This window comes from Molothrus ater, chromosome 4 (assembly GCF_012460135.2).
Source record: "Molothrus ater isolate BHLD 08-10-18 breed brown headed cowbird chromosome 4, BPBGC_Mater_1.1, whole genome shotgun sequence".
NCBI classification, from domain to species: Eukaryota; Metazoa; Chordata; class Aves; order Passeriformes; family Icteridae; genus Molothrus; species Molothrus ater.
Window position 1 is genome coordinate 14,794,034 of NC_050481.2, and position 24,912 is coordinate 14,818,945.

Consider the following 24,912-nt stretch of genomic DNA (forward strand, 5'->3'; position numbering starts at 1 on the left):
AGATGATAGAAACAAATCCCTCCCATACCCCACCATCTGTGAAGAAAGAAAACTGTCATGTGGACCATTACCAGAGGTCCCTTCCAACTAAAAATTCTTTCATTAAATATAAAAATACATTTATTTATAGCAAATAGTATTACCTGAAGAGCACCCTTTCTTCTCTACCTATTATGTGTCCTTCTGTTGAGAAGTTAATAGCTTTTTACTGAGAATTCCTTATGTTAACTGTTTTATTTACAGCAAGGATTCCTGAACTCTGATTGGAAATTATTCCAGAAAATCTCTACTTCTGGTACAGAAGTGGGCAGTATTGTTCTTAGGCTGTACCTGCTTTACCAGCCACTGTCAATGCTCATTTAGGAAATGTTTGGGGACTGACAAAAAACCCCTCTGTTATCTCTCACCTTGCAACTACAGCTTTAAAACACAGTTTTTGTATCCAGCTGGGGTTGCTAACAAAGCTGAGTGCTTCAGCCTCTCCCTTCTTTCACTCTCCTTCTCAGGAGAGAATTTTTGAGACCTGTACAGCGTTGGAGGGAATGATGGATTCGCCTGTAGGTGGGGCACAGGGACTATTTCTGGGCAGCTCTTCCTCTCAGCCAAATTAAGACGTTAGCTCTGGCAGTATCACATCGAACGTGAGTCAGGCAGCAGCAGACCATGAACTAAAAAATGGGCATCCTTTTAACTGACTTCTGATTTTTGAGCTTTTGGAAAAGCCACATAATAGTAGCACAAAACCTGTTTCTCTCATATAATGATTTTAAACACTTATAACTATAAACAAACAACCAAAAATTTATCAGGTTATAAAATTTCCCTGGAACAACTGAAACTGATTCAAGAAGGGGAAAGAAATATGTGAATCCAAGTACAGGAGGGTCACTGCCTTCCTTCCTTCATGGTATCAGGTTTGCTGCAGAAGTGCTGCCTGCTGATTATTACAAGTAATCAGGCAAATGATGAAAAGAATAGAATAGAATAGAATAGAATAGAATAGAATAGAATAGAATAGAATAGAATAGAATAGAATAGAATTATTTCAGGTGGAAGGAACCTACAACAATCATCTCTTTCACAACTTCAGTGCTGACCAAAAGTTAAAATATGTTATTAAAGGCCTTGTCCAGACACCTGTGAAATACTGACAGGTCTGGGGCATCAACCAGCTGAGAAAGAATCCTGTTCCAGTGTTTCACTCCTCTCGTGGTAAAGAAATGCTTCCTGATATCCAGTCTAAGCCTGCCCTGATGCAGCTTTGAACCATTCCCAGCTGTCCTCTCAGTGGATACCATGGAGAATAAATCAACACCTCCCTTTCTACTTCCCGTCTTCAAGAAGTTGTGGAGATTAAGGGGGTCACCCTTCAGCCTCTGTTTCTCCAGACTACACAATCATGGGGTTCTTAAATGCTCTTCATAAAATGTCCCTCAAACCTTCTTTCACCAAAATTCAGCTTATGGAGCCTGTTAAGGATACAGCACTGCATTCACAGGCCTGCTTCTTTAAAAGACACACATGTCACCTCATCTTTCCTATGGAAAATATATGTTATGAATATGACAATACCAGAGAGTGAGAAATATGCTGAAAAGTTTTGCAGCTATGCAAAATTGTGAACTTACCTGGGAGAAAATATCTTGAAGATTTTCCATGTCCATATCCCCTACTTCACAACCCTTCCCATGTGAAGTCTGTTAAAAATCTCTAAATGGGATTATTATAAAATGTGACAGAGTTAAAGAGCATTTGCTTTCCATTTTCTCTTGATTTTTGTCTGTTTCAACAGAGAGCTCTCTGATTGTGCTGCATGCTTTAGTGGCAAAGCCACTCATTAAAATGCTGTAATAGATGCATTTTTGATGAGTAAATATATAATTTTATCGATTAGCCTAGTACTTAGTAATATACACGTATTACTAAGCTCTTTTTTGCCAGGTAAAGCTGCCCCTATGAAACTTAAGTTGTTTTTTCCTATTGGCAAATTAAAAGAACAAACTACACTACTGTTCATTGCCTTAAATTGGTTAAAATTACACATATTCAGAAGCACATTTTTCCTTAAAAGATATATGGAACCAATTTTAAAGCCTTCTGTGTTCTTGAATTATCTCAGTTTTATTAATTGGCACACTCTTACAAAATTTTAACTTAATTCTTTGTTATTCCATATAGGGAAGAAAGAAAAGTGCATGCACTGAAGGATGCTACAGGAATATTTATGCAGCTGTGACTGAAGTATAGTTTAAAATCCATGGAATAGTGTGAGTACCCACTAGGATGTGCTGTCGGCCTAAATTGAAGCCGTGGTATTTAAGAAACAGAAATTTCAAAATTCTTAAGTGTGTTGTATACATAATCCCTGTAGTATTCTCATTTGAAGGTTTCAGAGAAGTACAAAAGACACGGGTTTTGTAAGAAAAGGCATGGGGGGTTGAATGATAGGCAGGCAAATTTTCCTATTGTGCAACTATCCTTAGCTGGCATACTTGAAGTGAGAGTTTCCCAAAGGAGTGTCACAGCCATGACCATATTAAACTTATTCAATATCTAACATTAGAACTTCTTCAGCTAGGAATTTTTGTGGGAAGGTGTGGTCACTGTGCCAAGACCTCCTGTATATATCACATGGGCAATAAATGTAGCACCTTTACACACACACAAAAATGAAATGTGTTCTATAGTGAATTATTGTAGTTTTGGTCCTTTTGCCTGTTGTGAGTGTAAACATGTAGCAAACAGTGTACAGCTAAGATTTGTGGAATTGAACTGCTATATTGTGTTACTGGGTGTAAAACAATGTACATTTATCAAGATGTAGAGTTCTGAAAACTATTATGATGGAAATATTTGATGAATCATTGCTAAGGTTTGTGGTTTGTCATTTCAGTCGTACTGAAATTTAGAAGTTTTGATACTTTAGCCTAGAAATGGTTTCCTATGTAAGAATTTTCCAGCACTTGCAACTTTACAGTGGCCAGCATACTCTTAAGTCATGTGTGTAGAAAGAGAGCTTAGGGAAGGGTCTTTTTGAAATGTTCAAACCTAGAATGTGATATGAAGGCCTTGGTAACTGACAGTACTTTCATGCCAGTAACAGTTTTTGCAGGCATCCAGAATTTTGGAATTCCTTCAGCAACAAAAGGAGAAAGAATCCTCCTATTAATTTTCTTCTGGATTTTCCATCTTAAAAAACAAAGCAGGGAGTGTAAAATGTTAAAGATTCCTAAAATACTTCAATGTCAGTGTAGTACAGACAGTGCTTCCAGTGGTAGTAATTAAGTGATCTAATGAGCCTTTTCTTTATTTTGAATGATTGTCTAACTGATGCATCAGGCTGGCATAATATTAAATATAGTCTTTCCAGTCATTCATTTCTAACTCCAGACAAAAAATGAGTTTTACTGAAAGTAAGTTTTGGTCATGTTTTCTCAGTTCTTTACCCATCAGTGTTGCTACTAGTCTACTAGAACTGAAAAGTAGTGCTGCAAAGTTTTGTGTATAGTCTGAAAGGTGCCAAATCTGCAACATAAACCACTTTAAAAGAAAAAGGTCTCAGTCAATTAAAACCTGTCAACAGCACAACTCTTCTGTCTGGAGAGCAGGATTTTTCTCCTTCTGAGAGCCTTGAACTAAGTTCTAGTCTGAGAGCCAGGAATTCCTCCATTCTCATTCTGATACTGACTCTGTTGTAGCCTATGGCAATTTATCACAATTTTTTGAGTATGTAAAATGGAAATATTTGCCCAGGGGCAATATGAAGATTAATTACTTAATATTTATAAATTGTTCTGAAAATCAGCATTATGCAGATATTATGATTATTTCTGAGTTGTGGATTCTAATCTGGGATGAGGCCCAGAAAAGGACATAAACAACTGGTGCTCAAGTCAGGTGGAATTTAGATGCCCTGGGTCAAAATTGCAGTCCTAAAAATGTTTACACATTTGCCACAAAACTCTAGAAGTTCATAAGGTTGAGTGGAAGCACCAGCATTTTTTATTATGAGGTGCATTTTGTACTCCAGCAGTGCTTAGTCGTGTTCTCAAAGGTACTTAAGGCCTAATAGGACTGAGCAGCTTTGTAATTAACTCAGGCTGATGCCCAGTAGGTGTCCAGAAATGAGGCATTCCTCTGCATGTCTCCCTGGAGAGTTCAGTCCAGTAGGTGAGCTCTGAAAATGCTGGCCCCACAGTGGAAAAGACTGTAGCTCCATGCTTAGTACAGACAGAAACATGGATGGGGTCCAGGTTCAATTCCCTTGTCTGTCTCAAAGGATCCAACCCCTCTTTGGACCATGCTTTAGTCAGCAGGCAGAAGATGTTTTGGAACATAGGAAGGATTCTTTCCTCTTCAATTCCACTTTGCAAATAAACTACTCTCTAGTCACTGGCAGTGTTTCAGTCTTGCTGTTATGGCACTATTGGTGAAAAAGAGGAATTATTGTGAAAGTTAACAGAAAATAGAGAAATATTCAGTTCTGGAGAAGTACAAAAATAGTTGTAGGAGCTGGGACTAGAACCTAGTGCTCTTCAGTGCTTATATTAGTCTGCTCTCTGTACCACATGATGACTTTGTGGGTGCACCAAATGAAAAAAATTTCCTCCATGCTCTGTATAAATTCCCTAACCTCTGGATTCAATTATGCAGATGACAATCGGATGGTGTGGTACTTGGCTGTGCAGTGCTTTGTCTTCTTCCAGATCTGTCCCAGGTTCAGCCATAGGGATCTGCCAAATATAGAAGGACCAGACTCTTCCTCCCTCTCTTGCCTTGTTTCTCTGTTTCTCTCCAGGCTTGTGGTCAGTCCTTAAAATGAACAGACAAGAAGAATAATCTGAGCCTGACCTTTTCCTCCAGAAGTCAAAGAAAAAACTCCTTGTGATGTTCATTAAATTAGAATAGGGCTCCAAGTATTAAAGGAAGAAGATTTTTTGGAGAAGTTTCCTATACAGCACCCACTATGTAAAACTCCTGCCTTTCTGCTCCGATTCTCAAAACTGCTATTGCCACCAAGTCAATGCCTGCCTCAATACTTTAAAACAACGTAATTAAAAAGCAGTTTTATAGTAAGTTAAACTCAAATGCTCTGAGATGTTGTCTGTTAAGGGACTGAAAAGACAGCTAAAAAGGAGGAAAGAGAAAAATAAATAGGCTTTTCTTTCCAGAATACGTGCACGCTTGTGCTTTATCCTAGCAAGGATATGTTTAGCAAACATATTTGGAGCAGCTTTTGTCTATGATTAGGCAGTCATTGTGGCACAAAATTGTGAAGACAGAGTTTTTAGTTTTTGAGAAATGTTGGTATAAAGAAACACAAAAAGAGTTGGAGACACAAATGGACTTTAATCCCTGCCAACATGTAAACAGTGATAGAAGAAAGTCTTCACACTAAATACATTTCTAAACATCTATAGATAGATAGATAACTATTAGTGAAAAAAAACCCCCAGTTTTCCAATAGTCAGTAAAAACTGACTAAACCCGAATATTTTCATTCTAAACCAGCATTTTTGTTTAAGCATGATTATTTTAGAGGCCTTTTTTCTGTGCTGCAGCCTAGAAAAATCCATGAAACAGACTGAAACCCCCTGAACTGGGCCCCTGCAAAAAAAAAAAAAGGAGCTTTTCCATATTTCAAAGTGGCTTTTTAGGCCTCTCGAGTCTTTCTGGCACATCATTCTCAGACCCTTATGGACTGGGATGCTGCCAAACAGCTTTTTTCCCACAAAACTTTAATAAACTTTGAGTGCTGGACAGCAGAGTAGTGCAATTCCCAAAGAGAGATTTCACTACAGGATCCCAAAATGTGTACGATATAGAAGCTACCCTCTGAATGAACCCAGCAATACTTTTCCTTGGATTTCTTACAAATACAAGAAATGCAGTTCTGTGTCTTACACTGGTTTTAGCATTTTGCTTTTTTCTTACCACCAATATGATTCCTAGCACTGTTTTATAAATTAGACATGCTTATTCTAATGCAAGGATACTTTAACTTTGCCAGACATGCGGCCATACTTATATTTACCTACAACCACATGAAAATACTTCCAACTACAAAGTATTTAGACACAGATGAAGAAATTTACATGAGGTGACAAAGAAAGAACTACAGCAAAAAGTTTCCCATTAGTCACCTCAGACTCCTAGTCAGTGCTACAGCTGCTACTCCAGTTGTGGGCAAGAACACTGAACCTGATTTAGTTAATTTATAGAGTGTTTATACATCAATACACATCGATCATTTATGCAGCAGGGGATCATTATCACGAGCTTGGTCCTGTTTTCTGAGCCAGCATTCCCAGGTGCATGTGAGCACTCCTGTGGATTTGGCTGTAAAGTTGCTTTCACATAATTCAGAAAAAAAAATTGAGTCAAATTATTAACTCAGTTCTGAAAGAAGACATTGACTCACCTTGTAATTTTCTGGTCCTTACCGTGCTCACTCAGGCAACGTTTCCACTGACCTCCAAGAATACAGTTTAGTGTGTAAAGCAGCAGTTAATTCCATTTCAGTGTGAGCTTTGCTAGAGTGAAGAGAACGTAATTACTTAGCCCCAAAAGATAAATTCATGGAGGAATACCCATAATTTACCCAAAATGTACTGATTCTTACCTCAGTTTGGTGAAGACTTGGGCACTCTACCAGGGAAGTGTTGTTGTATCCTTATATTGTCCTTGCACCCTTCTCTAGAGGCCTGCTTTGGATCCTCATGGGTGACAGGAGGGTCTGGTCCAGAATATCTGCTTTAGGTTTTTAGATCCTTTTCATCATTAACACAGAGACAGCACATACATGTACAAAACAGAGCTGGTCAGGAATGTCTCAATTTTACATGGAGAATAAAATGAATCTATTTTTATAGCATGAATTTTTTCCTGTATGATTTCTTAAACAATTACTTTTACTGTTGAAGGGCCTCTCAAGAAATGGGCTTGTTCACTCCTTAAATTGTATGCTACCAAAACAGAATGTTTTAAATCACAGTTGTGCAGTCTCAATGCAATTATTTCACATATAATCACACTACAGTCACAAATTAAATCCTTATCTTGTGACGCTTAATATCTCCATGTATTAATCCCAAACACTTCCCTTTCTCGATGCCATATTTCAATTGCAAGCACATCACATACTTGGTGATCACAGTCACCTGGAGGTCTCTTTCCATGATTCCATCTTCCCATTAGAGAGTAGCTTCTGATTATCTTTTTTAGATGCATTCTTATAATCTTCTACAAATTGATGCCATTTATCTTCTGTCTATATTTTTCTTTTTAAAGCTTTATTCTGTTCCATTATGTTATTATAAAATTAAATTTATTTACTTACTTGTTTATAACAAATCCTTTATTTTTTGAATCCCTTTGGGTTTTTTTTGAAGTAATACTTCTAAAAGGTGTCAGGCTGATTGTCCTAAAACATAAATTCTCCAGCTCTTCTGGATCATAGACAATAAAGAAAGACCCGTAAACTCCTATACTGTTACATTTCACACATTTGTTTGTTAATACATTTCAAATTTGACTTGAAAGGGCTTTTTTAAGCAGTGTTTATATTAGTGAAATTTCTAATGCAACACTCCTGCCACTCCACAGATAAAAACTAATGGTTTAGGTTTGGGTTTTCCTTCCTTTTCTTGTAAGAATGCAGTTTTGGGACAAGAAGCTAGTTTGTGTTAGATTCCTCTTAAAGGATATGTTTTTTAATTGGACTCCAGAAGAGGCGTTGTGTTCTGGACCTTTGTTCCTTTCTTAAAATTTATAATGGAAATCATGACTGCCAAAGCTACACTTGATCTATTTCTGAATTAATTCATTTGGGTACCTGTAGCCATGAATTGCAGTTGCATGCAATATGCTTGCTGTGCTGCTGAGCAAAGTTTGGGCTCTCTAAGCTGAGCTTTTTGTCTGCATAGTGGGATTAAAAACACTGAATCTAGATTAAAATTTCTTTGGCTGTATCTCTTTCTATCTGTAGTTCTGAAACAAATCTATTGCAAATTAGGCATCAAAATCTTCTATACCTTTTGCACCTAAAAGTTTAAAATGCTGTTTATTACTCTTAGTTTAGTGAAAAGGCTGCATAAAACCTTTCTCTTCCTTGACTGATTATGATTCTCAAGAATCTTTGAGAGAACAGTCGTGGAAAATTGATAGAAAGCTATTCCTAGAGATGGAAAGCTCATTTCAATGCAATCTTTAATTGTTTTTCCCTTGTTAATTTCTTGCTGTTTACTGTAATCACCTGCACTAAAACTGTCACATTTTGATCACTTCATCATCAGAAACTACCTGAACAATTCAAAGTATGTTCACATGGGAACTTTTGTTATAGGGCACTAATACTTAAGGCCAGTTTTAAGCTTGGGTAACACTAAAATCTGAAGAAATGGAAGCAGTCAAGAGTTGAGCACAAGTTAACTCTTCCTGCTTATTGGCAATGATAAGTCAACAGTAAGGATCTCAGAGAGAAGGACAAGATAACAAAAAAGATTTCAAGGGCAAACTGTCGGCACCAAGTAATAGAAATTGGAATTTTCAATTTCCCATTTCTTTATCTTGTGCATTACATTATTTAGAAAAGATTTCTCTTAACTTTGAATCTGCAGAGCTCTCAGGGTTCTGTAGTTTGGATAAGGAAAATTAGTTAACACTGAAAATTTCTTGCAGATTACTGCTCACCATCAAACTTATAGGACTAAACATTATAAAGTTGCATTTTTGATGTTCCATAAAATTGTTATGCAGCCTATGTTGCCATGGGCTTGCAGAGCATAGTTTTGAAATAAAAAATTATTAAAGTATTTATACAACAGGCAGTTAAAGCAGCATTTGGAATGTATTTTCAGCTCCCTGATGAGCTCAAAATTGTTCTTGAGTTGAATTGTTTGTTTATTTGGGTTGGTCACTCCTTTCCATTTTCCATCTTGGCACTCACTGTAACAAATTGTTGCTAACACATCTGGAACTGTTAACCAGTTCCATGGGTACCATGGCGAGTCAAAGTAGCCTCACTTGAACTAAGACATAAACAGTATTTTAAATGGATTGTCTGTGTTCAGTTTTGAGACTCAACGTGGAAAAAAGTAATCTACTATTACCAAGTGGATCTTTATAAGAAGTGTGTCAGGTTGGCTTAGTTAGAGAGCACTCCTTTTCTTGTGACATCTAATTATTTTTCATGTAATACATTTTCCATATTCTTTTACTTGATTGGTTTTTTTTACATACAGAGCAATGTTTATGGAATCTCATCCCCGTGGCAAAAAAACTGCAAAGTGGAAATGGCTGTACATGAGAGTTCTTATACAGTGTTTCGTTAGAGCAAACTCTGTTTTCCCAAAGCTTAGAGAATACATCCCCTAGAACAGCTAAATATGTGATCAGGACATGATATTTCTGAAAAGAGGCAGATCCCAAAGGCCTGCATATCAGGAGAATTGTAAGGGTTTTCAGTTTGACTCAGCAGAGTGAGCTCTCACAGAGATATTTTTGTACATATGGAATTCTTCAGGAATACAGCGTGCTACATCCCCTGCAGTAATAAATATTGATCCATGGTTCCTCTACATTTTTGAGACATATGTGCTCATGCTATAATATGTCCACATTGATTTCAGTGTAGGCCAGAATTGCTTCAGTAAAACTGATCTGCATAATTGCAGCAGGCATGTCAGGGATACATAGTGTGAGGGTATTCCAGCCAATGGTCCTTCCCAATATTTGCCTGAACAGGGAGGAGGACAAAGCAATAAGAACATTGGCATAGACTATTCCATTGATATCTGTGCAATAACAGTTTTAAGTAAGAGTCGTATCTTGGAGGAAGGACAACAGGCTCAGGACAATACTCTGGATTTTCAGAATATCAGTATTCTACAATGAGGATTGCCCCTTGCAAGTAGACAATATTCCTTTTCTTCTATTCTGTCTCTGTTGGTGGAGTGGAGCAAGGGGAGAACATTGTTACTTCTGACTTCATTTATTAAGCTGATTTTATGGGAAACAAAGTGTGCTGAGGTTTCTTTGCTTGAGGCTTCTTTGTTTGAGGCTTCCCTACCTGATAATTTCATAATTATTCATCCAAGCCCCACAGAGTCTTTTACTTCTCTCCTGCTTAGCTGCAGTGGGCTTAGTCATGTTGCCACAGTTACCATTCCAATGGGCTCCATCACAAATTCTGACTGAAATCCCAGTCCTACTGAAGTCAGTAGGTTCAGCACTTTATCCCAAGTTACTACTTGAAACTTGAGATTACTTTATTGTCTAGTTTTAGTTTTGATTGGAGTCTTATACTTCTAAAGTAAATGGAAGAGAAGATTTGTTTGGGGGGGGGTAATATTAATAATGTACTTTATATGGAAGAACAACCACTGCTTAAGGTTCTGCCAACAAATTCTCAAATGATATGTATATACATATATATACTAATTTATACAAATAATCATAAAAAAGAACTAATTCAACGCTAGATTCCTTGATTTTTGAGTAGTCCTTGGTATTGACATTGTTGCAGTTCATTTGTGATCAGGAAAGCCATGCTAGATATTACGAAAAATGTTAGTCAAAGATTTTTTTGCAGTGCAAGAAGGCAAACTCAGTAAGCATCTCCCTTTCTTCACTATTATCTCTGAGTATGAGGTGTGTCTTGAAACTAATACTTTAGAGAAACATTGCAGGGAAATCAAAGAATCTTGCATTGGAGAGTTATGTCTTCCTAATCCCCAGAATTGACATGTATTTTATATAATGGAGTGTGAAGATTTATTGCCCTTACAGTATTTTATTCCAGCTCATGAAATGTGGAGTTTCTATTATTCTTGTAAATACCTGCTCTTTCCTGAATTAGCAAAAGTGGTATGGTTTCTTCTTTATCTATTAAAAAATCAATGTATTTTCCACTAGTAGTACTGAGCTATAATCATTTGTCCAAGAGTACTCTCTTAATTTTCTGCTTAAAACTTTACTGTAAAAATTTGTGACTTTTCTGGCAGTGTGGTTTAATTGTGCTTCTGTATTGGAATATACTGTGTATATTTATCTGAAGATGATTGCTTCATTAACACTGTGTAGATATTGGAAAGAAAGCTAATCCAAATGTTTACTTTATTCAGAGGCAATACCAAAGAGACCACTGTACAACAATTTTAGAGGGGGAAAGACAAAAAAACTCAAGACACAGACGTTTCAATAAATATGAAGAGTGGCTACAGGATAGTGTGGCTGTGTAATGATGGATTTCTAATCTTCCCCTCTGGTTAAAGCATGTAGCAGGAGATATGTTCTCTTGGAGAGCCTGGAAGTGCTTCTCATTAATTGTTCTGGATGCTTGATTCAGTAACATCTCAATCTTTTTGCTCACAAGGACTAAGACAATGGGATTGAAGTAAAGGCCTTATTTTGAGATGCACCAAATCATTAATTTCAGAGCAGCTGGCATACACTCAGTTACTCTCAAAAATGTGGGCAGAGTTCTCCTGAAGTTCAGATTGTTTTTTTTTTTTCCTTACCAGTTGTAACACTTACTCTGTTGAGCTTTATTGTAACAAGAAGCTACTGTAGCTAACAGGACGGCAAGGCTGCGACTCAAGTCTCAGCTCAGTTCAGAAGCAGTAGTGTTTGTACAGGGGAAAAGTGATTCGAGATGAGATAGTAGAGGTCAATTAATTTCATCTTCCTTTAGAGAAACTGGAGATGACCTACATTTTTTATTCAGTTCATATCTTCCTTTCCCACACTTGGACTAATGATAAGCTGTATTTCTTTTAGAGCCACATTTTAAACATGCCTGGGTTTGGTGTCTTTTTTTTTTTTTTTCTGTGCAACTTGAGAGCTGTTTCTGGTCTGTAAACTTTTTATATTTTATGTCTTATTTTACTCTGATTTTGGAGAATTGCCTTTATTTAGTCTTTGAAATAGTGAGGAGTGTAAATTAGGAATACTTTGCTGAGCCAATACTTTGCAACATTGATTGTGTGGAAGAAACTTCACAAGGCAATGTTAACATGCTGTCCCAGTGTTTCTTCTAATGAAAATGCGTGCTTTGCCTCAGGGACATTTGAGCAGGAATCTGGTCATACAAATGCATCAGAATTTGAATTTGTACCATGTCTTCTCACACACTGAAACCCATAAGGCTTCACAGAATCAAATTATATAGTAACAAGATTGCAGTAAATATGTAAGTGATGAAAGAGAGGCATATAAAAATAAAATATAAAATAAAAAGAAGCAGCAAGTAATTCCACAAGCAAGGGAACTTACAAATACTGGCTTCCAAGAATTTGTGGGTTGTGGTTTGATTCTCAGATGTCTTATAAGTTGCATGCTCTGATCAAGGCTTTTTCTGCCTCTGTAATGTTTATAACATCTTTCTATCAAGTGAATTTATTGTTATGTACAAACTACATTTCAGAAATTTTCTGCATAGAGCACAAGTAGAATTTTGTTCATCCTGCAGTTCTGGTGAAATTCTCTGTAGCTTCATAAGGATGATAACTCTGTTCTGTAAAATTTCTTGAAATTGGACAGGGGTTGATAGTTGGTTTGGAAGGATGGAGGGACAGACAGGTAAACACCTGAAACTGACTGTATTAAAATCAAAAAAGAAGCATATTCAGATATGAGGGTAGCGTAAGTATCCTTTCTTAGAACCAAGCTAATGGTTTTGTCAGGTGAGATTTATGATGTACGTTTTTTAATGCAGAGGAGCTGGCTAGGTCAGGTCTGAAGCACAGAGATTCATATGTAAATAAATAAATATAGACATAGATATAAGTGAAAAACCCATGTATGCTGTCTCCTTGAAGTAAATAAGTATAAAATATACCAAAGAGGAAATGTTTAGTGAGGGAGTTTGAAAAAAATGCATATTGAAAGCAAAGAGAACAGCTGTATTCTAAAACTAAGTTAAGTTAAGAAGTGAGACTGTCAATGAAATTTTACACTGAGTGGTCTGACAAAAGTTGGGAATTCTGAAGTCTGAAAAAAAAAAGATGAATATGTTAGTTAAATGGATTTTGATTATGATGAACAGACAAAAAGTTTATGAAGTTAATCTGAAGCTTGTGAATTAGACCCTGTTATCTGCAGAGAAAAGCTAGACTTAGTTCAGTTGAGATTGATGCAAACAGCAGGATTAAAAATGTCTATAAAATAAGAAGAGAATGGAAGGATTCTTGTGCAAAGTTGTACTGATGTAAATGAGAAAGCAGCTTCTGTGTGACACCAGAATTGTGGAATACTTTTGTTGGCTCTTTTTGAAAGTCAGCTTTTTCAGAATTGAGGGTAGATACTGTACCAGGAGGAATATTTACTATTCTCAGTGTGAAGAAGAGGAGAGAATTAGAAAAGTACCTTGGGAAGTTTTTCAGAAGCATATTCACCTCATCTCTGCTGCTGCCACGTCACAGCCCCCTTTGTTCTTACAACTGGTTTGTGAGTTGAAGCCACAGCCACCAGTAAAAGTACAAAAAAGCAAACATGGCAAAAAAGAGTATGGGACCTCCCAAGACCTCACTTGTCACTGTTATTTAAACTCTCTCTGTCCTTCCACAGGCTGGAGAAATGGAATGAGGGTCACCAGTTAGTTTTTGCAGGCTCAGATCCCTAAGTAAGCTCACTAAAATAATTCTAAAGAGTTCTAAAAAGTACCTCTCACTTCTTTTAGAAAATTTACCCTCTTCTTTCATTAGTTAAAAAGTTTTGTATCTTTTTATGCTGATGCTAAGGTCATTCAGCATTATGAGGAGTAGGAAACTAGTTTTTCCATCTAGGCTGAGGTGGTTTAAAGGATGCTCTGTGTGTCATGTATCTCTGCCACATAACAGAGTCAGCTCTTGGGTTTAAGGCAATAGATGTTGGAAATGTTAGTCTTGGAAGGAAAATTTTTAAATTTTCATGACTCACAGTTTGCATCAGTGCTTGTAAAGCATAGAAGTGACCCATTTCACAGTCTGAAACTTTTGCAGGTAGATGGGGCTTTTTTGGTAGAAGAACACTAAACTGACCTAGATTGTCTCAATTGCTTACTGTCTTTTGTAGACAAGTAGAAGCATTGTCTCTGAGCAATCACATTACTGGTTTGCAGGTGTATGAAATTTTTTTGTTCATCTAGCCATCAGGTAAACAGCAGAAAAGGGGAATGCACACAAAACTTTCTCCTGCACTGAAATAAAGGAAGAGCAATTCACAACTTAAATCCATTCCTCATGTGTTTATGTTTATCACCTCCTCGATATGTTCAGTCAAAGCAGTAGGGAAGATTTCAGGATGTAAAGAGATTCAGTAACTCAATTTTCTCAAAGGAGAGCATTGTCACTCATTTACTATGACTGCTGGTACAGTTTGAGGATGAAATGTTCTAAGTAAAATTCAGCCAAGTCTCATTCCATACCATGCTCTTAGGCTCTACCACAGAGCACTGTCAGAAGACTGTATTTAGGTTTATAACATATGAACATAGATTTATATGTATTTATACAGGCATATATGTCACAGAGACAAAAGCACACAAAATATACACAAACCAATTTAAAGAACTTTTTTTAAATATACTTCAGAAGATTTGTGTGAATGTAAACATTGGGGAAACTTGTGCAGCAGAAGTCACTGTAGGCACTAGCATTTTGACCTCTTAAATAAAACTATGCAGGATTCCATCTTTCACTGGAAAGGAAACGGATGTTTAAAAATTTGTGGAATTTTGATTACTGCTTCTTAGCCTAGCACAAAAGATGCTATAAATTGCCTAACAGATTTGTGCATGAGACATATTATATATGACACCACACTATTGAGTTCCACCATTTAGTGAAAGGCTACCTATTAAAAATATTTATAGGCAAACTGGAATCTCTTGCCATGTAGCCTTAATGGATGGAAATAATAAGGAAAACATCAGTTTACATATATGCAAGCAATAGCTTCTATATATTTTTAATAGCATTTGTATGGTTAACAATGCTGATAACCTATTAAACCCCATTAAAATCTTTGACTGTTGTGTAAGACAGAGAACTCTGTAAGAAATAAGGCACAAAATATCCTTCTGCACATCCAACTCCTACGGGTTTCCACATTTCCACATTCGCTCTGACTATAACATCATGTTCACAATGTGAAAACAGAGTGCATAGCTGCTCTGATAATAACCATATTCTCAGAATGCTGTGGACAGCTTTAATAATGTTTCACTATGTTCCACTGACCCTCATTTCAACTTAGATTTAATGCAGCTATAGTCTAAATAGATTAAAAGGTTCATATACTTTAAGAATTAACATGTCAGGTTAATAAAAACACATTGTAAGGTGCCCATCTGTGAGCATCTTCCATTCTTTTTGCTGATACAGATTATGTTTATTTTGTACAGAGCATTAGAATAAATAACACAGTATAGTACTGTATTATTAATACCTCTTTTTTTGGTATTAATCTGTGCTTAAGTGCCAAATGTTGATGCTGTTTAAATGGTCTCTTCCTATATTTGAATACTGAAGTGCTACAAATGTGAACTGCCCAGCTAATGTCCTGATCCATTGTAACATAGGTAAAATGCTGGTGTGGACCAAAACATTTTCTAACATAAACCTGAAAAACAGCAACAACAACAACATGCAAAACAAACTGGTGTGTGGACTTTATCCACCACAGAAATAGAACTTAAAAGACAAATGTGTAGAGAGAAATATAGTCACAGATAGATTCCATTTTGATATCTTCTCAAAAGTTCCAGAGTGAATAATTCGAGGTGACAATCAGGTAAAAAGATTGCATTGTACCAGTCACAGACACTGGGCAGTTCCTGCCTGCTTCAGAACAGCAAAACCACCTGTATAGTTCAAGCCAGTTTTTTGTGTCATAATCACATCAATATCCTTTTCAGAGGCAGAATTGCCATCCAGTGGATCTCAGTTCACAGGACATCACAGTTACACTCACTCCATCTACTCAGTCACCTCTAGAATTAGGTACAATGGTGCACGTGTCTGAAGTCATTACAAAACAGCCACTGGCCTTCCTGTTGTAAAAGCTTTGTAGTGACTTTTATTTTCCTGTTTCATTCTGAAATGGTGTGAGAGTCCTTAATTTTCAGTTTATGCTGTCTTTATGGCTGCTTCGGTCTGTATTGTGATTGTTTAGTTCTTGGTTTTTCCATTGAATGCTTGTTCCATTCATGGGCACTGAAGTCACCAAACTCTTAGACTGGGAGCAGCAACAGCAAAGACATGACTGAAAAGGAATAATAAGTAAACAAACAAACAAACAAACAAATAAATGTTAAGACAAATCTCTCAGTTCTATGCAGATTGCCAGTCATATTTTTCATTCAGAAATGACAGATAACAGATTCTAACTGAAAGGAGTGCTAGCTATATTCAGGGAAATTTTTATCCTGGAACATAAATGATTGTAGTGATTGAACATCACAAGTGCAGTAAATTAGGCCCAGCCTGTACCTCTTATTTACAAAAAACTTTCACAGTATGAAAAGGGAAATTTGTTTCACTAAGGTGAATAGATTGAGAACTTACAGAATTCAATACATATTGTTAGGTGCTGGTTTGATTGGTTTTTCCCCCTCTTTATCATTGTACTTGACAAACTTAGGGATCTGCACGCTGCTTAGCATGGAAGAGAAAAGAAGAAAAATTCCCCAGCCCTTGACTTAGGTTTCTTCTCACGTCTTAGAAAAAGACAAAATTATTTTGGAAAAGGTTCAGTGAACATACTGAGGTGGAACATCTTGCACAGTTAGGAATAGAAGCTGATTTCTTACTTATCATGTGAAAATGCTCCCTTAAAATAGTTTGTAAATCTGAGCAAGCTACAAAGACAAACAAGTATTCCCTAAGTGTAATAATTCTTCACATTTTTCTCAGTAGTTTGGATTCTGCCTATTCTCAGACTTAAAGTTTAGTGATACAGTCCTATCATTCTTTGGTTTTCATTGCAGCTAAAGGTATTTCAGTCTTCCATTTCATTACTTTCTTTACTCTCTTTTTTTTTTTTGCTTCCTGTTGTTGCCCTTAATAGGTGGACAGGGACTTGCAGAGGCACACTGTCACAAGGAAATTATTTTAGCCTTAAAATATGTTTGCATTTGTAGGAACTGAAAAATGCAGGTAGAAGACATAATGCATATTTGATTGCCAAAGTCAACTCAGGTGCCTGATTTGGTGTTAAAGCCTGAAAATTTTAGTGATTAATGAGATTGTTTAATACAAGCAGCTTGGTGTCATCAAGAGTGGAAAATAAAATTGTTATCAAGCAAATTCTGTTTCATGTGCATGTCACGTGCAGATAAATAGTATTTACAAAAACATGTCTATCTCAGTTTACACATATGAGGACTACATCAAACTTATTTATTGGTTTAGTATTTTAGATGAAATGGATAGTTTCATCTTGGTAGATGTGCTATGTGAACTGAACTGCCAGCTGGTAAACCAGACAATTTATATTCTTTCATTCCTTTGCAAGCCTCTTCTCTCAGCTGTTAAAAATAGATAACAGCCAAGTAGCTCAGTACAGTTAGTTAACTGGACATAAAATCTTATCAAGAGAAGCTTACCTGGAAACAGTTTTTAAACTTCTTGCTCACAAAATACAGAGCTATGGGGTTTATACAAGAGTTCATGGTTGCCAGGTTGATGCTGATGTAATCCAAGGGCAGCAAGAAACTAGGCAAGAGAAAGACAAACATTTAAACAGTTCATATGATACAGAAGCATCTGTTTTCCTTGTGGTTACAGCCTCTTCTGTCACACAAACTCATTCTCTCTTACCTAACTCCCTCAATCTAATCTTCTACCATGCCATGTCTATAATAACCTGTCTCAGAGATGTTCAGAAAATCTAGAGCAAAGTGATTGAAATAACGACAAACAACATTTTTTGAGATTATGCTACCCCATTAAAACTGAAACTGCTAAAAATGGGTGCAGCTTAAAATTAATGAACACCGCAGTTGCATTGCACAGTGACATTCCTCATAGAAATTCTAAGCATATAGCATTATATTTTTTCAGTACAAAGTATTGACATGGAAAGTGAAGTACCTGAGCAGTTCACATCTGCTGGGATCTCTTTCATTGTATACCATTTTCTTCAAAATCCGGCTCAGATGGAGAGGGAACCAGCAAAGAGCAAAAATCACAACTAAACAGAAAACTGTCTTGGCAACTTCTCGGCGCTAGATAAAGGAGATAAGAGTGTATACTGAGTGCCCAATGCATCCTAGCAGGTGATTGTAGTTAGTAATGTTGGCAGCAAAGCCAGTAATATAGATAAATTTTAAAAGGATTCCCAAAGTGAAGCTTTCAGACTACCTGATGTACTACTCTTTTTTTATGGGGTTTGTCATGTTCTTGATCCTGACCATCCTCAACAGAACCTACTCATCATTGAGTCTGGGGCAGCTGGGCACACAGGTATTGGTACTGCAAGAATATTGTAGGATTCTCTCTGATATAGTGTTCTATAAAGGGATACTGCCCAGTATCTTGATTTTGCTATGTGATCCTTACTGTGAGATCTTGATGTTCTCAGGTAAATAGTTCCTCTACAAACATTTCAGAAATGTTACTATTACAGCTTAATCTTGTAATACTTAGGAAATAATTGCAATTTAATGGGTTTTTTTGTGTGGCTCTAGAGAGTTACAGATGTTTTAGTGGATTTTTGACAATGCATACCAGTGGTGTTTGGTAGGCATGGGTTTGATAAAGAGAAGCATATGAAGGGGTAAGGATTCCTCTGTAATATAATAGTGACAAGCACTGCTAGGCTCTGTCATGAAAGAATTTGAAGTCAAATAGTGATTACAGTCTTGTTAGGCTTCGAATATGACTTCTATAGTTTCCTCTTTTTTTATAACAGCAGCTTTTATCAAAATATTAAAATATTTGTGATTAGACATTAATGTGGAAGGAAGGAAGGAAGGAAGGAAGGAAGGAAGGAAGGAAGGAAGGAAGGAAGGAAGGAAGGAAGGAAGGAAGGAAGGAAGGAAGGAAGGAAGGAAGGAAGGAAGGAAGGAAGGAAGGAAGGAAGGAAGGAAGGAAGGAAGGAAGGAAGGAAGGAAGGAAGGAAGGAAGGAAGGAAGGAAGGAAGGAAGGAAGGAAGGAAGGAAGGAAGGAAGGAAGGAAGGAAGGAAGGAAGGAAGGAAGGAAGGAAGGAAGGAAGGCAAAAGGTGAGGGTTAAAAAGATAAACATTTTAAAATTGTGGCATAAAGTCATCCTGCAGCAGCCAGTCTGAGAAGCTTAGTGGGCACTGCATTTTAGGGCGGTGGATTCCCCCTCCTCCTAGTACATACCATTCTAGTTCTACTGGGTGGAGTAGCCTGTGTGTGGCCCTAGGACACACTGTGTTGCAGTCCCAGGGCCTGATGAGGGAAAAAAAGTGGAGAATCTGCACAAGGGGATGATTTTCCAGTCAGCCCTGATCTGGAATGAACCAGCAGAGGAGGAACCTCTGTGAGAACTCACTCTGATGCAGAAACCACTGCTTTAGGGATTCACATCTGTGAACATGGAAGTTAAAAGAGTGGAATTTGAAGGGCTGATATTAATGCAGGGGAAAAGCTCCAGACTCTTTTTTTAAAGTTCAGTTAAGTGTTAAACATCAGCCAGTGCTGCCAAACCAGCAAAGAGACCTGACGGTTCCGTGAGCGACTGTGTTCTGTGATCATTTGTTTGCTCTGTTCTCCTGTTGCTCTTTTCAAAGCAGCTACAGCAGTGGTACTGCAGCAGTGCAATAACCCTGAGAAGCAAAATCCACTCTTTTCTAAACTAGGTTATTCTCCAATTGCTTTTCATATGAAACTACAGTTACATATCAAAGAGTGCCAAAAGGAGGGAGGATCCATGGAGTCCTATCTATATACAGAGAAAGAAACATTTTTGGCAAATCTTTGTAGTTAAATTTCAAAGCATTTAGCCAGTAGTGATTTGAGGTTAAAGAGAAGGAGGGCACAACTGTCAGAATAAGAAAAGAAATAAAAAGGTTAGTTTCCTGAGCATACTGTCTTCAATACCTCCTTATACAATGATTTAGTCTTTTGTTCCAGGTTCAAATGAATGCCTTAACATCATAAATAACCCACATCCTCACTTTCCACTTCTGTAGTTTACTGTATTCAGGTACACTTTGAAATATTTCTAATGTAACCCACAGAGAGAAGAACAATATTTTCTAGCATTAGTGTTTCTAATATATTTACCTGCTTCAGGTGTTCACTGAGAGCAATTCTCAAGTTGCTGTTTCTTCTGTTTAACATTTCACAGGTCATTAGCGTATAAAAGATGGCAGTACATGCCAACGGCATGCAGAAATAGAAACCAAACAGCCACCAATCCTTTGCATCTTTGTAAAACTGTAGATAAGGAAAAGAAGAGAGCAGATATTTTCTTATGATTGAATGCAAAATACCACAGAAAGGCCTTGGAAAAGCATGACAGTTGGTACACTGGTGTCGTCTGCTTATTGTTGATCTCTTTTTGACCAACATCAAAATAGGAATTGTGGCAGTATAAACATTTACAGAGAGCCTGCCTGTACCTTTGTTGCAATCTCTCTTGGGTTGGAATCAATTTTTTTTGTTGTACTTTCTGAACATTTATATTCATTCATGAAAACTGGAATACAGCTGCATGAAAAAGACCTGCCAAATTGTAGACAGTGTCAGTCCGAGATAATGAATCTTACTAAAAGCCTGTCTCAGGAAATACCATTTACCTCTAAAGCTTCTGTCCTGATGCCAAAAAAGGAAAATTCAAAATGTCCTGTAAGTTTAATCACCTTTTGTTATCAGTGAAAAGGTTGGCAGTTGGTTTGCTTATGTACTGGGCAGATAGGAGCCACTTCATAAGTGTTTGTCTGATATGTGTAAAGCTTAGGGATGGCTTCCAGTGGTACAGTTACTTTTAACCCCTTGACTGCCATTTCCACCATTTGCCTTTTGTGAGGGGACAGTGAGGTATTGATAGAAAGCAATACTTTGCTCTGTGTAATTTTAAGTATTAGCTGTGATGTAAGCAGTGCTGTAAGTTAATACATTTCTGTATTGTGGGAAATACAACATTTGTGAAAACATTTAAAATAGCTCTTTTCTGTAGAGGATCGTGTTTTCAGACTTCAGAAAATACTGTATCTTGGTTTTTAACTGTTATGCCCAGCCAAAAGTATGTGCTGAAAAATAGCATTTCAAACACTTCCTGTGTCTAGGTTATTAGTATAAAAGGGATGTGTCACTCTTTCCCCCAGCTTGTTTGTTCCTAGAGGATGTGCTCTCGTAGCATCACAGTTCCCACACCAAATGTCAAAATTCTTATGCCTGAGGATTTTATGAATCTTGTTTGAAAAACTCAAACTTTTGACATCATGTTGACATTTAAAACCAAATAGCACTAAACTTCAAAAGAGGAAAAAAAGTTGATACAATTCATATACTGGTATTTAATAATGTTACTTTAAAAATCTACTTCAGTTACATTAGGAAGTTGATTTACGAAGAAGAAGGGAATGCTTTTGATTTTTTTCCCTCTGCCCCAACACAGCTGCATACAGAATTTGCTAGTTTAGATTATGCTGCTGGTTTCTGGGCCACAATCCGACCTCACTCTTGGACTCTGTGTTGTGTTGATTAACTTGTTTCCTCCTCCTCATTAGCCTCCTCTCCTCCCTGAGAAGGGGCTGCAGTCTCCTGCATAGCTGCACTTTCCTTGGGGGCAGAATTTCCCCCTCTGGGAGCAAAGCTTTTGCCAGCAGAAAACTGGGAAACAATATGCCTGATATTTGAGGAGTGTGCACTGAGGGCAAATGTAATTACTGCTCCTTCTGCAGAGCAAAGGATTACAAATACATGGAGACAATTATCTTTTCCATGGCAAATTCCTCCAAGTCAGCCTGGAATCACGTTGGCTGGGCAGCACAACAAAATGTGTACTACGTGAATCCATTCCATGTTTACAAGGAAAACTTTGTGTCCTACCAGTGTTCCAGGCTCCATGAGCATTGCCTGTTGGTCAGGAAAATACATTAAAGGTCTGTGTCAGAGCCCTGACCAATACTTCACTTCTGGATGAGGAGTTGGCCTTGTGGAGTTATAAAACCTACTCTGAAATGTCTGTAAATGATTAATTGAGGAATCTGAATTTCACAAAGCTTACATCAATGCACAAAAATGGGTTGATTGAAGCGAAGTAGACATTCTTTTGTTTGTCTTGAAAACCCACATGGAACTGGTTTTCTACAGGAAATGTGCATTTTAAACAAGTTTCCTAGTGCACTGGGCCTCTTGGGAATCATGGTCTAGCATGAATATTTTAAATCTTTCAAAGATAGCTTTAAACATGAATAAAGCTCCTATTAAAAACAGAAGTTAATAACAAATCCTTCCTGAAGTTTAGTAATTGTTTATTGTGGTGTTTGTGGTAGTAAATACTATAGTTAAGGTTAAAATGGTATTTCCACTGTAATCTCATGTTTGTACTTGCTTGCAACACATTGAAACACAAAGCTCTCCATTTTGACTGACACATCCAACATTTACTCTAAACTTGGACATAACTGCTGGTTTGTTTCCTTAAAAATCAAACTGTTGTGGGAAGATTGGCACTTCTGAATTATACTGAGCAAGTAAGAGTTACTACTTCCTGCTAGGAAAACAAACCAAGCTATTCTACTTAGAACATTAAGAACAGAACAGTAATCATTAAAGTCAGCATGCCTATAGAAGACCTGAACTATAATGTTTTTGAGAAAAGGGAAAACTATTCTTTTTCTTGGGGAAAAAGGAAGTGAAGGTTGTCCAGGCACATTTGAGGAGAAAAACAGCCATTAGAGTGGGAAATTTTGCTGCAGTGTGTAATTCATAAATCACAGACTTATAACTACAGTATCTACCATCATATAGGCTGCGGAGTCAAGAAACAAAAATATAATAAACTCTGGGAAATTCCACTCCATCTTTACCTGCATTAATTAGTTGTATTAGGGAATTCCTTTTGTCTTCTCTTTCAATTATCTCATGCTCTTTTGGCCATCCCTATAGTCTGTGTAACCCTACCACAGTTGGGGGTGTTCCTCTGAAAAAGTAATCATCCACGCTTTTTATTTTCTAAAATTCCTAGCTCCACTTTACCTTACCCTTCCCAATGCTAAGCCAAGTTCTGTTCTGGTCCAATAAAAGGAGAAGCACCAGGCATTCAAAAAAGAGAAACTTACACTGTATTATGAAAAATTCTAGTCCAGAAAAAAATACCGAGTTTTTCTCAAGACTGAAGACCTGGTGCTATCTGCCTTCTCTGCAACAGACCAGAATATTACTCTCTCTTTTTCATTACTGGATGAATGGTACCTGACCTTTCACTGTATTCAGAAATTTTAAAAAATTAAGATATTTTCTCATTGCAAGGCCATGTGGAAAACCACTATGCCCCTATGCAGTAATCTATTGATTCTGCAGTGACTTCTCACCTGAGCTGCTTTGCAGAAGTTGATGTGGGTATTGACAGCTGTTAATCTGCAGGAGCACAGAGGGTGAGGGGTAGGAAATGTGCCAAAGCAGCCTGGTGTGTCTCAGGCACTCCTCTTGCTCTTGAGCTGCTGCATCTAATGGCAGCTAACACTGCACAAGCACCTAGCTGGAGGTGTGGGACTGTCAGCTTTGTAGTCATGATTCCTTGTAAACTAAAGGATTATTTTTTATTTGACTTTAATGCATGTAGCATGGCCCCACCCTTTTCTTTGTGTGCCAAGAGAGCTGACTACTGCATACAGAAGGATGACTAATCATGGTAAAACATGTGTTTTGACATTTACAAGCTCCAAGGTGGTGTACCTTGAAATTCAAAACTTTTCAAGGCTCTGGCTACCCTGATACATCTCTTGACTGTACTTTTAGCAGGTGTGAATTGCAAAAGTCTGTAGTAAGAATCTTCAGTAGCAAAGAAATGAAAATGCAGTAAAGCCCCATTTAATCTCTCTGGCTGAAAGCAGAGACAAGTCACTGTGAACATAGGATCCTCTTTGCACCAATAACATTAGAATACATTTTGCAGTTTAATGCATGAATAAACTCTATTATCATCCGATACCGTAATTGTCTAACCCACGTACTGTGGGTTCCAAGAAAGAGAAGACCGGATGTTACTTACCAACATGAAATCATTTGTAGGTTTGAGCATGCAGGTAACATAACTTGCATCCTTGTATTTAAAAGGTACCACAGCAAAGCCAATTGCTTCTGGGATGGCCAGTATGAAGGACAGAAGCCAAATGGAAAAAATTTCAATAGCAGTGATCATGGGGATTCCAATCCCCTGAACACGGCTCCAGGACGCAACTGCTCTGTACCTGAAAGAGACAGGTGTTACTTTCCAGACTGTGGTTTCCTTCTTAAAACTTCATGGTTCAGTGTCCTAGGGCAAGTGAATTCCTAAAGCTGACATCTGAGACTTGTATTAGTTGTTTTTTTCTGCCTATTCCAGGGCCTCTGCCAGCTATCAACTTACCTGGGCCATAGCAGGGCACATCGAGGGGTGGAGAGCAGAGAGCTGGCTGCTCCTGTTCTGCTTGGGTGTGGGATTGTGTGGAATTCTGCTGGGTGGACTGCACTAATGATCTCTAATCAAAGTAGGCAAGGTTTGTGAGGACAGACTATATCTTTCACTAAATAACTGCCATAACAGAGGGAAAAAAGCTTCCAGGCACACAGCCATTCTAACAGATACGAAGCACCCATCTCCTCCAGCTACCTCAGCTGTAGCAGCCGTGCTACCCAAAGCTTTCAGCTTCCAGGCAATGAAACACCAGGAAAATACTCTTGATGAAGTGTAAATGCATTTGTTCTGTTTATACTGTTCAATGAACTGAGAGGATATTTCTTCTCTAGTTGTCTC

The 24,912-nt window shown here is 37.5% G+C and overlaps 1 protein-coding gene across 1 annotated transcript in view; it reads right to left on the bottom strand.

Annotated features, from left to right (window-relative positions):
- Positions 1-14,209: 14,209 nt before the first annotated feature.
- EDNRA (endothelin receptor type A) overlaps positions 14,210-24,912 on the bottom strand; it is a 33,320-nt gene continuing 22,617 nt past the window's right edge. The window contains exons 4-8 of the mRNA XM_036382995.2: positions 24,169-24,367; positions 20,232-20,384; positions 18,072-18,205; positions 17,585-17,693; positions 14,210-16,242 (exon numbers count right to left, since the gene is read on the bottom strand). Coding sequence (XP_036238888.1) covers positions 16,102-16,242; positions 17,585-17,693; positions 18,072-18,205; positions 20,232-20,384; positions 24,169-24,367 — 736 coding nt within the window. The 3' untranslated portion in view covers positions 14,210-16,101. The remainder of the gene's footprint in view (positions 16,243-17,584; positions 17,694-18,071; positions 18,206-20,231; positions 20,385-24,168; positions 24,368-24,912) is intronic.